At 45.3% G+C, this 13,122-nt stretch overlaps 1 protein-coding gene across 3 annotated transcripts in view; it reads left to right on the top strand.

Annotated features, from left to right (window-relative positions):
• RPAP3 (RNA polymerase II associated protein 3) overlaps positions 1-13,122 on the top strand; it is a 196,896-nt gene that overhangs the window by 44,197 nt on the left and 139,577 nt on the right. For all 3 annotated transcript variants that reach the window (XM_029616263.1, XM_029616264.1, XM_029616265.1), the window contains one exon: positions 9,974-10,101. In XM_029616263.1, the coding sequence (XP_029472123.1) occupies positions 9,974-10,101 (128 nt within the window). The remainder of the gene's footprint in view (positions 1-9,973; positions 10,102-13,122) is intronic.

Raw genomic sequence — 13,122 nt, 5'->3', positions numbered from 1 at the left:
AGCATTCAGACAGGTTAATCAACACCAGTGGGTTATGCACCTCTACCAGCAGATGGAGATGTAGCAAACCAGAAGTCACAGTATATATATACCCCTGCACTGACAGTCCCTCCAGTATTCTCCATCTCCAGCAGATGGTGGATGTGCATCTCCCTACTGGGGATTGCTTAAAAAAAAATTAGAAGGAAGAAGGAAATTAATTTGCCTTGCTCTCCTTTGGTGATACCTTATGGTCCCTCCCTCAGTTGAGTTTTCCTGAGGTGATATCAGCGAATTCCTCCCTCAGTCGAGTGCCTCTGTTCAGTAGCTAGTTTTCTGGCAAGGACTTAACTGTACAGAGACAAACAGCTGAGAGGCTAGCGGGTACAGGAAGCTGAGCACAGCGGTGAAGGCCTTTTGTCTTCTCTCTCCCCACAGCGGAGACAGATTTTGTAGTTGGCTAGGATGTGTTGAGCTCAGGTAAAGAGTAGATATATAAAAAAGGAGTTAATTTTAGGGATTCTTTTCCCCTTCTAGTCTCCGAGCTCAACGCGCTGATCCGACGTTTATTCCTGTCTCTGGGGGAGCTTGGGGGGTTGTGGCAGCTTGGCGGGCTGAGCAGCCTTTTTGGCTAGGCCCCACTCTCAGGCTTCGCTTAGACCCCCACGTGCTAGACCGCGACAGAGTTCTCCTGCTTTTCTACACGTAAGTCTGCCACAAAACAGTGTCTGACCTTGGTTCGTGCTTGTGCGCCCAGGTGGGTGCTCAGGTGGGGGCCTGCCTGGACCGCATATTGGGCACCTACATTTTAGGCATCTGTAGTATGTGCTTATTGGATAACAAAGAAGAAGAATAGATGCCTTGATCTTTTTCAAATATTTTATTAAAGTAGAGACGTTTTCTTTTAAAAATGCCCGACTCAGCCGCTGCCTCAGGGGCTTAGATAATCATGATTCTTGAATGTGTTTTAGTGTTGTAGAATCATCAAGGAACAGATTACTGTAAATCAGCAGTGCAATGCAACTTACAGTGCACAATCCAGCGTTCAGTCTCTACTCTTGTTATGCTGACGGCTATTATAGGTCGCCTACCTCTTTGTGTGTGCTTATTGGACAGCACTTGTTTTTTGTGCGCTCTGTCCAGACTCGCTTGTGCGGGCATGCAACTGGGCGCACAATTGTCAGATGCTTTTGGGAATGTGCTGCTAGCAGGTGTTTATCCATGGCGCCAATAGCAAAGAAGCCTAAGTGTTTACCCTTTGTGCTGCTTGCCATATTTGGGCATCACAGCCTGGCATTCCCTCTAACTTGTGTCAATGCTGCTTGGAGGCTCAGGGACAGTTGTCTCCGACTGATTTTGCTGAGCCTGGCCCTTCCCAGCATGATACAGGAATGGGACCAGAGGGGGAACTGCCAGAGGTTTTGTCTAGTTTTGGGGCTCCCCTAACTGGTTTGTAAGCAGGGGAAGGCAACTCAGTGGTTGCAGGACCAACACCCCCTGGTTTTATTATGGATCCTTCTGCCTTTTCTTGGTTGGAATTTTTTCAAGGACTTCAGTCCTTTCTTCAGGCGCAGTTAGTGGCCCCGGCCAAACCTAAAAGTTCAGGATCATAGGCTGCGGATCCCCACATGCCTGGTGTTGTGGGTAAGTGTCAGAGTACGTGTACACCTGCTGTGTGTCACCCTGTAGGGACCCAGATGACACAGATGAAGGTGATCCTTGCTCCCTGGAGGATGGGGAATTCCTCCAAGTTTGCAGCCGTATAGAACAATGTTGCATTTCTTTCATAGAGATTAGTTATCGGCTCTAATCTCCCAGACATTGAAGGTGCTGGGTGCTGATTCCATGTCTGAGCCAAAGAAAAATCCTATTCGAATTTCTTTGTGTAAAGCATCATGTTTCTTCCCCATTATGGATGCTATTCAAGAACTGATCAATCTTGAATGGGGTGCCCCGGAAGCTAATTTTAAAGGGGAACGAACTTTGGAAGCGCTGTACCCTCTGGATCCAGCGGTGAGAGAGCAGTTGCGCTTTCTGAAAGTGGATGTGCTGGTGTGCGCCGTTACTAAGCAGACTACTATCCCTGTAGAAGGGGGAGTGGCAGTGAAGGATGCGCAGGATAGGAGAATTGAGGCTACCCTTAAGCAGGCCTTTGAAGTGATGTCAATGAATTTGCAAATAGCCTCTTGCTGCTCCCTGGTGGCTCGCACTTGCTTGCTTCTTTCTAAGGAAGTTGATGAATCTGGTTTGAATTCCAGGGCAGTGATGGAACTGGCAGCTGCCATTTTGGCAGATGCAGGTTGTAACCTGGTCAGCACTTCAGCCAGAAGGGTGGCTTTGGTGATAGTGGCCAGGTGTCAACTGTAGCTGAGGAAATGGTTGACCGATACAATTTCAAAGTGTAACCTTAAGAAATTTCTCTTCAAAGGATCACACTTGTTTGGCAGTGAGTTGGAAAAAAATAGCCAGTAAGTGGGATGAGTCCAAAGTTCCTCGGTTACCAGAGGATAAAAAGCAGATGCCGCAATTGTTCGGCACAAGAGGTCATGCAAGGGGTTTCAAACATTTTCGACCCTACAGAGGAGCGGCTTCTCAGAGGGCTAGACTTTTGGATACATCTCAGTCCTTTCATCTCAAGCAGTCCAGGAGGGGGTGCAGGCTCGAGCGGTACCCTCCAATTCTCTCAATGAAGGTGTGCCAAACCATCCCCGGGAACAGGAGATAGGGGATCGCCTCTCTCTTTTTTTTTTTTTTTATCAGAGGTGGGTTGAGATTACATCAGACCAGTGGGTTCTGAAGGTGAGACGGCTGTGCTCTGGAGTTTCTCAGCATTCCTCGGGACATTTTTATGGTGTCTCCCTTCAGCTCTCCACAGAAGAGACAGGCAATGGGAATGTACGTTATCAAGGATCCTCAGCCTGCGGGCTGTGATCTTAGTGCCCATGTCACAAGTAAATATGGGCTGAAATTCCATTTATTTTGTTGTATCCAAGAAGGATCCCTTTTGACCCATTCTGGATCTCAAGGGAGTCAACCATCATTTGTGAGTGACTCTGTTTCGCATAGAAACCTTATGCTTGGTGATAATGGCAGTACAGTCGGGGGAGTTTCTTATGTCTCTGGATTTGTCAGAGGCATACCTGCATATTCCCATCTGGCTGTAGCATCAACAGTTTCTGCGTTTCACTGTTTTGGGGCGACATTATCAGTTTCAACACTACCCTTCGGTTTGGCCACAGTGCTCAGAACCTTTTCCAAAGGTCATGGTGGTGGTAGAGGCAGTGTTGAGAGAGGATGGCTTTCTGGTCCACCTGTACTTAGACGATTGGCTAATTCGGGCCAAGACTATGAAAGAGAGCCTTCAGGTCTCGCGCAAGGTAATCTCTTTGCTGCAGGAACGAGGTTGGATGGTGAACTTGGCCAAGAGCAATTTGTAGCCATTCCAGACACTGGAATATCTCTGTGTTTGTTTCAACACAAAGCAAGGCAGTGTGTTCATACCAGAGAGCTGCATTCAGAAACTGATGATAACCGTATATACGATAACCGGCAGTACAGAAACTATCTGTACTGCCGGTTATCGTATAAACCTGTTACCTGTAAAGCCTGTTGCTAATTTTTGTTAATTGTAAACCGCGGTGATGTATCTTTTTACGTACTGCGGTATATAAAAACCTCTAAATAAATAAATAAATAAATAAATAAATGATGCATGTGCAGCTATTTACAGAAACAATATGCCCGATGGTATGGTCTTACCTACAGGTGCTTGGGTTGATGGCAGCCACCCTAAAGGTAGTTCCATGGGCAAGGACGCATATGCGTCCTCTTCAGCGCAGACTACATTCATCTTGGAGTCCACAGTGTCAGGACTACTCGATATGGTTTCACTTACTGGTGGAGATCAGCATCCAACTGCAGTGGTTGTTACAAGCTGATCATCTAATGAAGGGCTTTCCCCTTCAAACTCCGGACTGGCTAGTACTCATGATGGATGCAAGCTTCCAGGGTTGAGGGGCTCACTGTCAGGAGTTGACAGCACAGGGGTACTGGAGCACAGCATAATCTCTCAGGAGCATCAATCGGCTGAAAGCCCCTGGTTAGCATACTTGCGATTAGTTGACCGCTTGCAGTCGAGCAGTCCAAATAATGTCAGACAATTCAACAACAGTGGCTTACATCAATCACCAGGGAGGAACCAAGAGCCAGCAAATGTCACAGAAAATAGCCCAACTCATGGATTGGGTGGAAGTACATCTTCAGGAGATCTCAGCATCACACATTGCAGGAAAAGACAATGAAAGAGCTGACTTTCTCTGCAGACAGAGTCTGGATCCAGGAGAATGGGAATTGTCAAACAAAGCGTTCCAGGGCCTCCCTTTTCTAGACTTGCTGGTGATATCACACAATTCGAAGGTTCCTTGTTTCTTCAGTCGCAGGAGAGATCTGATGTCTTTGGGCATCAATGCCCTCGTGCAGGAGTGGCCAGAAAGCAAACTTCTATATGCCTTTCTCCTGTGGCCCATGTTGGGCAGAGTGATTTGGAAGATCAAGAGACACACAGGGATGATGCTTCTGGTGGTGCCAGATTGGCTCAGGAGGCCATGGTATGCAGATCTGCAGAGGCTCCTGGTGACTCTACTCTCTGATTTCTGGCCTACAGGGATCTGCTGCAGCAGTGGCCTATTCTTCACAAAGATCCATCTTGATTTTGTCTTACAGCAGTATGGCCCTTGAGTGGGCTCGGTTGCTGAAGTGTGGATACTCCACTGCTGTGATTTCCATCCTTGCTTCGAGTGCATAGGTTCTCCACTTCCTTAACCTATGTTCGGGTTTGGTGAGTGTTTGTGGCTTGGTTTGAGGAACAAGGGGTTCATCCTTGTTCAGTTAAGATTCCCCTCATTTTGGATTTTTTGAAGGATGGGTTAATTAAGAGTTTGGCCCTTAATTCCTTGAAGGTACAGGTGGTGGCTCTTGCCTGTTTCCGAGGTCAGGTGAATGGTGAACCCTTGTCTGCCCATCCAGATGTGGCCCAGTTCTTAAAAGGGGTGAAGTATCTTTGTCTTCCCTTGTGGTTCCTGGTGCCCTTGTGGAGTCTTAATCTGGTTCTGGATTATCTGGTGAGTCCCAACTTTTGACCACTGCACAGCCTGTCCTTGAGGTTACTTACTTTGAAGATGGAGTTTCTAATGGCAATTTGTTCTCCGCGTAGAATTTCTGAACTGCAGGCCTTTTCTTGCCAGGATCCATTTCTCTGAGTGACTCCGGGAGTGGTACAGCTGCAAACTGTTCTCTCCTTTCTGCTGAAGGTGTTCTTGGATTTTCACTTGAATCAATCATTTTCCCTGCCAACACTGGACAGGGAGAAAGATGTGGATGGATATCGCCTGTTACGGACCTTGGATGTCAAGCGGCATATCTAGAAGTCTCAGGAAGATGGACCAGCTGTTTATTCTCCACGGTGGGAGTAAGCAGGGTAAGCCGGCTTCGTGGGCTTTGATAGCCCGCTGGATTAAGAAGATTATCATGGCCACGTATGTGGATGCTGAGCAGCTGTTTCCTAGTCAGGTTAGGGCTCATTCCACTAGGGCTCAGGCAGTGTCATGGATGGAGATTAGATTGTTGTCTCCCATCGAGACTTGTCAAGTTGTGACGTGGTCCTCCTTACAAACTTTTTCCAGGCATTACCGCCTGGATGTTCAGGCGCGTGCAGTATTGATCGGACCGCGGGAAGCCTCCCATCCTGTTCGGGAGTAGCTTTGGTACATCCCACTGATAATTTCCCTTTCTTTAATGAAGATAGGTTAATCCATCTTCCTGCCCTTGGCTGCTGGATGATAGTACTATTGTCCTGTGTGGCTGTGTTTCTGGGGATTACTATTGTCAGATCCTGTCCCTAGATTAGTGATATTACACTCCTTGTCTGAGCTCAGTATTTTCCTGTTAACTGAATGCTTGAATGGTTATCTATTAATAGTTATGTTCATGTATTATTTAGTTCAGTGGCTCTCAACCTTTTTTCTGTCGGGACACACCTGACAGATGGTTCTCACATGCATGACACACTGAACTGTTTGCATCCACGGGAACCCCCCCCCCCCCCCCCCCCCCCCCCCCCCCCCCCCCCCCCCCCCCCCCGACCCACAATAATGGATGTAAAGCAGAATTACGACATTCCCCATACAACTCGCCCTATAAAAAAGATGTTCTGGTTCTGGTGTCATCTCAGTAACAGCAACTCAAACTCTTTCTACTAACCAGGCTACATAGCCCTACTTATGAAAAGACAGCAGTTTACCACCAATGCGTGTCCTCTTGAGAAAACACAACAAATAAGACTGATACAAACACTTACATGCTAGTAAAATATCTCATCTCAGTAACACACACAGAACCGACCTAACATACTCCCAGGATCTGCAGTTATGTACATAAACTAATCCGCACACAGTTACACCTGTATTATGGAATACACTCAAACAGTAACAACCCTATCTATGAAAAGGCAACACTACAAATATTAAATCAGGCCCTAAACACCAATACACCTCCTATTAGAAAACAGAACTAGCAAGCAGCTATAGATCCCCACACAGAAATAATTGTAAAACTATACTAATAAGCAAAATACATTTTTCAAAACAGCTATGAACAGAATAACATCCAACAATTAAAAACTCATAAAAACTATTAAAAATTCTCCAAACACCAACAAAATATTTAAAAAAAAGCAGACACATCACATAATATTAAATAATTAAAATGGCAGTCAATCAAGAAAGATAAACTTAAAAAGCCAACTTTACTTACCCTCTCCAGCAGCTCTCCTACTCCTGTCCTCTTCCATGCAGGCCATAGCACACACCAGAAGCAGCAGTAGTGGCTAAGCTCTATACTCATGGTCCTCTTCCTTAGGGCCCATGACCAAGTCTCTCTGTCTCTCTCTCACACACACACACACACCATACCAGTCACACCCCCATGACCAATTTCTGTCTCTCACACACCAATCATCTCCCAACCAGTCTTTGACACACACACCAGTCACCTTCCTGAACAGTTTCTCTCATGCCATACACACACAGGCTTCCCACTCCCGTTTTCAATCTTACATATACGGGCTTCTCACTCATACTGTGTCTCACTCATACTGTGTCTCACACACACCCAGTTTCTCACTCCCATGCTCACTCTCTCCACATGCACAGGCTTCCCATTCCCTTAATCACTTTATTTCTCTCACATACACACACCCCAGTCTCTCTCTTTCACACACCATCATCTTACCAACCAGTCTCTCTCTCATGCATGCACACACACACAGGCTTCCCACTCCCATGCTCTCTCTCACACGTATACAGGCTTCTCAGTCCCATGTTTTCTTTCACATATTCCCCCCCCACACACACACACACAATACCAGGCTTCTTACTCCCATGCTTTCTCACATACCCAGATTTCTCACTTCCATGCTTTTTCTCTCTCTCTATCTCACACACACACACACACACCCATCAGTCACCTCCCTGACCAATCTCTCACTCTCTCACACACACTCCAGTCATCTCTCTGACAAGTCACTTTTATTTTCTCTCAATCACACACATGCTCTCACTCACACACATGCTCTCAATTGCACACGTGCTCTCAATCAAATAAATGCTCTCAATTACACACATGCTCTCAATCAAATACATGTTCTCAATCACACACACATTCTCTCACTTACACACAGGCTGGCTGTCTTCTCTCTCTATCACTTCCTCCCCCCCCCCCCCCCCCACCCCGGAGCACAAATGGTAGCTGCAGCAGCCTCCTCCAGCCCCTGCAGGCCAAGAAAAAAGAATCCCATCGGCTGCGGGAGGCTTATACTGCTGTCTCCTTTGCCAATTGCCGGCTGCTTCGATTGCTCCGGGCCACGCTACTGCTCGGGGGCCGATACTTTTCCACACGGCACGGCTCTTTCTCCTTCCCGCGCACTGCACTGCATTTCACTTCCTGTTCCGGGGCAAGCGCAGGAAGAAGAAAAGGCCAGCCGCGGGTGCCACAGCTTCCTCTAACACCACTGCCGTTCCCATTGGGCTTGAACGTGCTGTTAGCCTGGTGGCAACGGCAGCAGGGAAGGAAGCAGCGGGAGAGACCAGGAGCACGCGACACACTGGTTGAGAAGCGCTGGTTTAGTTGTCCACAGTTGGCTTTTACAGAGATTACTGGCGGGCTGATGACCGTGCAGGGGTATATATACCTTGACGTCAGCTTTGCCTCTTCTCCATCTGCTGGTAGAGGTGCATAACCCACTGGTGTGGCTTGACTTGTCTTCATTAAAGAAGAAGAAATTATCAGCTAAGTAATAATTTCTCCTTGATAACTGATTTGAGCAGTATTTTATACTGGAAAAGTAGGGTATAAATCTAATAGACAATGTGGAGAAATATACCAAACAAACTTTTGTCTTACCAAAACAATAACTTAACAAGGGCTTGGAACAACCTAATACTTTACAATGGTCACGGTTGCTTTTTATATTGATCCTAACCACTGTGCTGAAATAGCGGTTTCCACAGAGATTGAAACATTGCTCCATTACCAACTACTAGAAGGCAGGAGCATTTAAATGTATATTTCACCCATCTTAGGCCTCATGCCCAGAATTGCATTTTTCTTTTTCCTAATTTTTTCTGCAGTCATTCCTGTAGATATCTTTCCCCCACAGAATGGCTATATCAAGAAGAATATGCAGCTCCAGCCATGCCAATGTTTTTGTAGCCTTACAAAAGATTAAAAAAAACTTTTGTGTTTTATAGTCTGATACATTTTGGTTTCATTTTACTTCTAATCCTAATTATCATATGGGGGAAATTTTAAAAATTCTGTAGATAGGTGAAAAGTTCGTGGATACTCTCCCTGTAGACTTTTTAATGGTTCTTAAAGGGAAAACATTTCCCTTTGAAAATTGTCATTGAAAAGTACCTGCAGAGATTTCAAAAAAATAACATGCGTAATTTTGAAAATGTAAAACTATGAGCGTTTTTGCTCGCCCCCACATAACTCAGTCCTGAACTTGCTTACCTTTTTCCTGTGGGCAAAAGTACCTGCACTGTTGATCCACATTTATACCTTTGGATAATTTTCAGACAGCCTAATTACCCAGGTAAATAACTTTTGAAAATTGCTCTCATAAAGATTGCATGGAGTCATATACTTGTTGGTGGCTAAAAGAGCCTTGTAAAGACATTTTAACTGGTTACTATGTAGTACTGCAGAAATATACCCTGCTTCCTTTCTCTTCTCTTCCCATATCCTGCGAGCACATGACTTAGGCCTTGCTTGAATTAATATTTTCATAAACTGCTCTAAATTGTCTGCTAAATTAAGGGGACTTGCCATCTTGGTGGTACAACACAATGAAGAAAACTTTATGGTTAATAGACAATACGAAATACTGAATTTCTAGTGGTGTTTGATTTTTCAGTTTTATTTTTTAATACCTCTTGCCAGATTAATGTTTCGCTAAGGTCAATATTTGGAGAACTGGCGAGCAGGTACATTTTCTGGATAAAGTTATGCATGTAACAGTGGAACATACCTAGATAAGTGTGCTACTGAATATACCCAGATAAAGTTATGCATGTAACTTTAGGACAGATATTTTTCTGACCATACCTATGCACATAATTTTAATAAGACTGGGCTCAATAACTGCATGCACTGGATAAAGTTTAATCCCGCTTTGGATAAAGTTTAATCCCGCTCTCAGAAAGCCTCCATTGCTGCCTCTCTTTATTAGCAGGAGAAAATATTCAAATCTTGGCTTTTGTCTTGCTAACTTTAAAGGTTAGCCAGATTATGCCTTTTGAATATTGACCTCACTGTGTTTGATGCTGTTACCATTATGATTCTCATAGCTAAGTGACGGAGGACACAAATAGTATTGTGGTAGAAAGTTTTTGTGGTAGAATGTAACCTTAACTGATATGTGTCATGATGTTTACAGGGCAATAATTACTTCAAACAAGGAAATTATGAAGAAGCTATAGAGTGCTACACACGAGGGATGACTGCTGACCCATACAACCCAGTCTTGCCTACGAATAGAGCATCTGCTTTCTTCAGACTGAAGAAGTAGGTTTTCAAGTAGTATGGTGTAACCTATTTGAGAGTTTACTGAATCTGTCTGTGGATTTATTACATTAGCAGAGTAAGACTGCCTGAGTCATACTGGAAGAAACCTATGGCATGAGATAACTGCTGAACGTCCACAGTAGGTTTGTAGATTGCCTGTTCCCGATGACGTAAGGGCGCGCGCTCCAGAGTTTGTACCAGCAAGGGCATGAACCTCGGGTGCATCCCCCCGTAGTGACGTCATCCGCTTCCACCTTAAAAGGTCTTTGCTTGCAACTATGAATCGAGTTAGCAAGGGGAGTTCTTTCTCCACTACTCTGCCTCCACAACCTTACCTAGGGGTACCCACTCCTCGGGGGACCTGCTCTCTCTTCTTGATTTCAGATTGCTAAGACGGGATCCGGTACTCGCTCCTCGAGGGCCTATGACCCTGAATGCTCAGAAGACTCCTTACTACCTGGAAGCGATCACAGATGTGAACACAGTGAGTTCTATTACAGATAGGAACCAGTACTCGCTCTAAGAGGGCCTATGTTCCTAATCTCCGAAGACTCCCTTCTGTCTAAGAAGTTATCGCAGGTATGGAGATCGTGAGTCATTATTGCAGATAGGAACCGGTACTCGCTCCACGAAGACCCATGATCCTAAATCCCTTCTCAACTCTCTGCTATATCCGAAGCTATCATATATCTATAACTTGTGAATTACTATTATAGATTGCAGATAGGAACCGGTACTTGCTCCATGAAGGCCTATGTTCCTAAAACCCTCCAAAGACTCTCTTCTATTCCATAAGCCATCTTATACACAGATATTGAGAGTTCTCATTCCAGACTGCATATAGGAACCAGCACTCGCCTATGGCTCCTGTTCCTGAATATACTGAAGACTCTCTGTTGCATAGAAGCCATTACAGATATCTACAATTGTGAGTGTATCATCTACTACTGGTTATGTATCCAGCATACCCTGTCTACTCACTACTTATAGTCTCTCTCTATAGCTCAGTAACCCAGAGACCGCAATTCCAGTATCTGAGGGACTTCAGCCCTGCCGGGCACATCAGCTCACTACTGCTACCTCTGGTGGTTCTACTTCCTGTCTAATAAAGAACTATCTGGATTTGTCTCCATACTCTAGCCTAGCCGGTGGTCCCTCTCAGGATATCCTCTTGGGGGCGCTGTCATCTGCCATCAGCCCAGGGATTCACCAATTTACTTTAAGTGTTCATTCCTTACACTACTAGAGCGGTATTATATGACTGCCACTCTGTGGGAAGCCAACCCACCACAGATCATTAACTCCGCCTACGGAGTATTACAATTGTTAGCTCTTCCCCTTGGCAGGGTGATCCATGACAGACTGCTAACTCCCTGGCTGACTTATAACAGATTGCTAACTCCAAGCAGCAGATTTATAACAATTGGAGCCAGCATCTGCCTTAATGGATTTACTGCAGATCTTTTCAATTTTTTTTATATGTGATTGCTTTCAGAGGGAAAGGGGTCTCATAAGTACAACCACCATGCTTTAAATTACATTGCATTCTCTGAGGACAAACAGTTCATTCATTATACAATCAGAGTAGAAATGCAGCAGAAAAGGACCAATTGGTCCATCCTGTCTACCCAGCAAGCTTATGGCCCTATCTGCTACGCTGTGCAAGTTCCCCCCATGCTTATCAGTTTCCCAGACCATAAACATCAGGGCTCTCATTGGTTGCTGTTTAAATCCAATTCCCCGTTACCCCTTGCCATTGAAGCAGAGATCAATGTTGGAGTTGCATCAATATCAGGCTTATTGGATAAGGGTAGTAACCGCTGCATCAGCAAGTTACCCCCATGCTTATTTGTTTCCCCACACTGTAAAAGTCAGGGGCCCTCATGAGTTTTATTAAGGTGAACTGACACAAAATAAGTCACGTATATTCAAGGTGAAACGATACATAAAAATGAAAAAAATGCTATTGAATGACCGATGATTATACATCGAGTGGTAGTGCGATACATACTACTTACCAGTTGGCATACTCTGTATAAGCTTCCATGCTGACCTCAGTCTGCCAGTATTCTGTTCCAATAGATGACAGGCAAACATCCCATGCTGTAAGCTGAGGCCTTGTTAGGCTGGGTGAAAAAAATTATTGGATGGGCAGCTCCTGAGGTGAAAGTCTTATACTCCCTCTCTCAGATGATTAATTAGACAGGGCAGTTCCTGAGGGGAAAGCCTTGTATTCCCCTCCCTTGGTTGAGCACTGCCCTAGACCAGAGGGCATCCAAATTTCTGAACCTGAGCTTCAGACTTAGTCTGCAATGAGCCTTCCTCTTCCTAACCCCCATCCCCCACCCTGCTCATCCTTTCTGTAGGTCCTCCTCCACCTATAGGAAAAAAAGGCAAATAGAAGAGAAGCATGAAAGTTACACTATCTCTCCTCTAGCAGTCACTTGTCAATAATGTTGCTAAAAAAAGGAAAAAGAAACAGAGGAAATCTGCATCAGAGCTTTCAACTGTGGGTAGATCTCTGTTTGAACTATGAGGGTGAGTAAGGGAGATTTTGACCTTTAGCAATAAAATGGCAGCGTAAGTAGGGAGACACTGGCATTTCCTCTGAAGCGTCGGAAGAAAGCTGCAATCTGTGCTGTGAACGGAGAGCATTGGTGAGTATCAGGAGAAGGATTGAGCTGCAAGTGGGGAGGCTGCCCTGGAGTAAAGTGTATGGGGGGGGGGGGGAAATCACATCAATGGGGTCATCTTGTCAGCCAGTTCATGCTGGAATGCTTGTTGCTACATTGTGAACAGTAGACATGTTGGAACTGCTGCAGTTGGTGTCAGAGCCTAAGTCTCTCTCTGTTCCACATAGTGTAGAACAGGGGTCGGGAACCTATGGCTCTTTTGATGGCTACATCTGGCTCGCAGACAAATCTACTAAATCAGTGTGTCACCACACTTTCCAGTCCCCCGCTGACCCAGCTGCTCCCTGGTCCTCTTCCGCCCGGGCTTAAAATGCTGTCAGCCTGGGCG

The sequence above is a fragment of the Rhinatrema bivittatum genome, chromosome 9 (genome assembly GCF_901001135.1).
Source record: "Rhinatrema bivittatum chromosome 9, aRhiBiv1.1, whole genome shotgun sequence".
Lineage (NCBI taxonomy): Eukaryota > Metazoa > Chordata > Amphibia > Gymnophiona > Rhinatrematidae > Rhinatrema > Rhinatrema bivittatum.
This window is presented reverse-complemented; position numbering and strand designations above follow the sequence as displayed.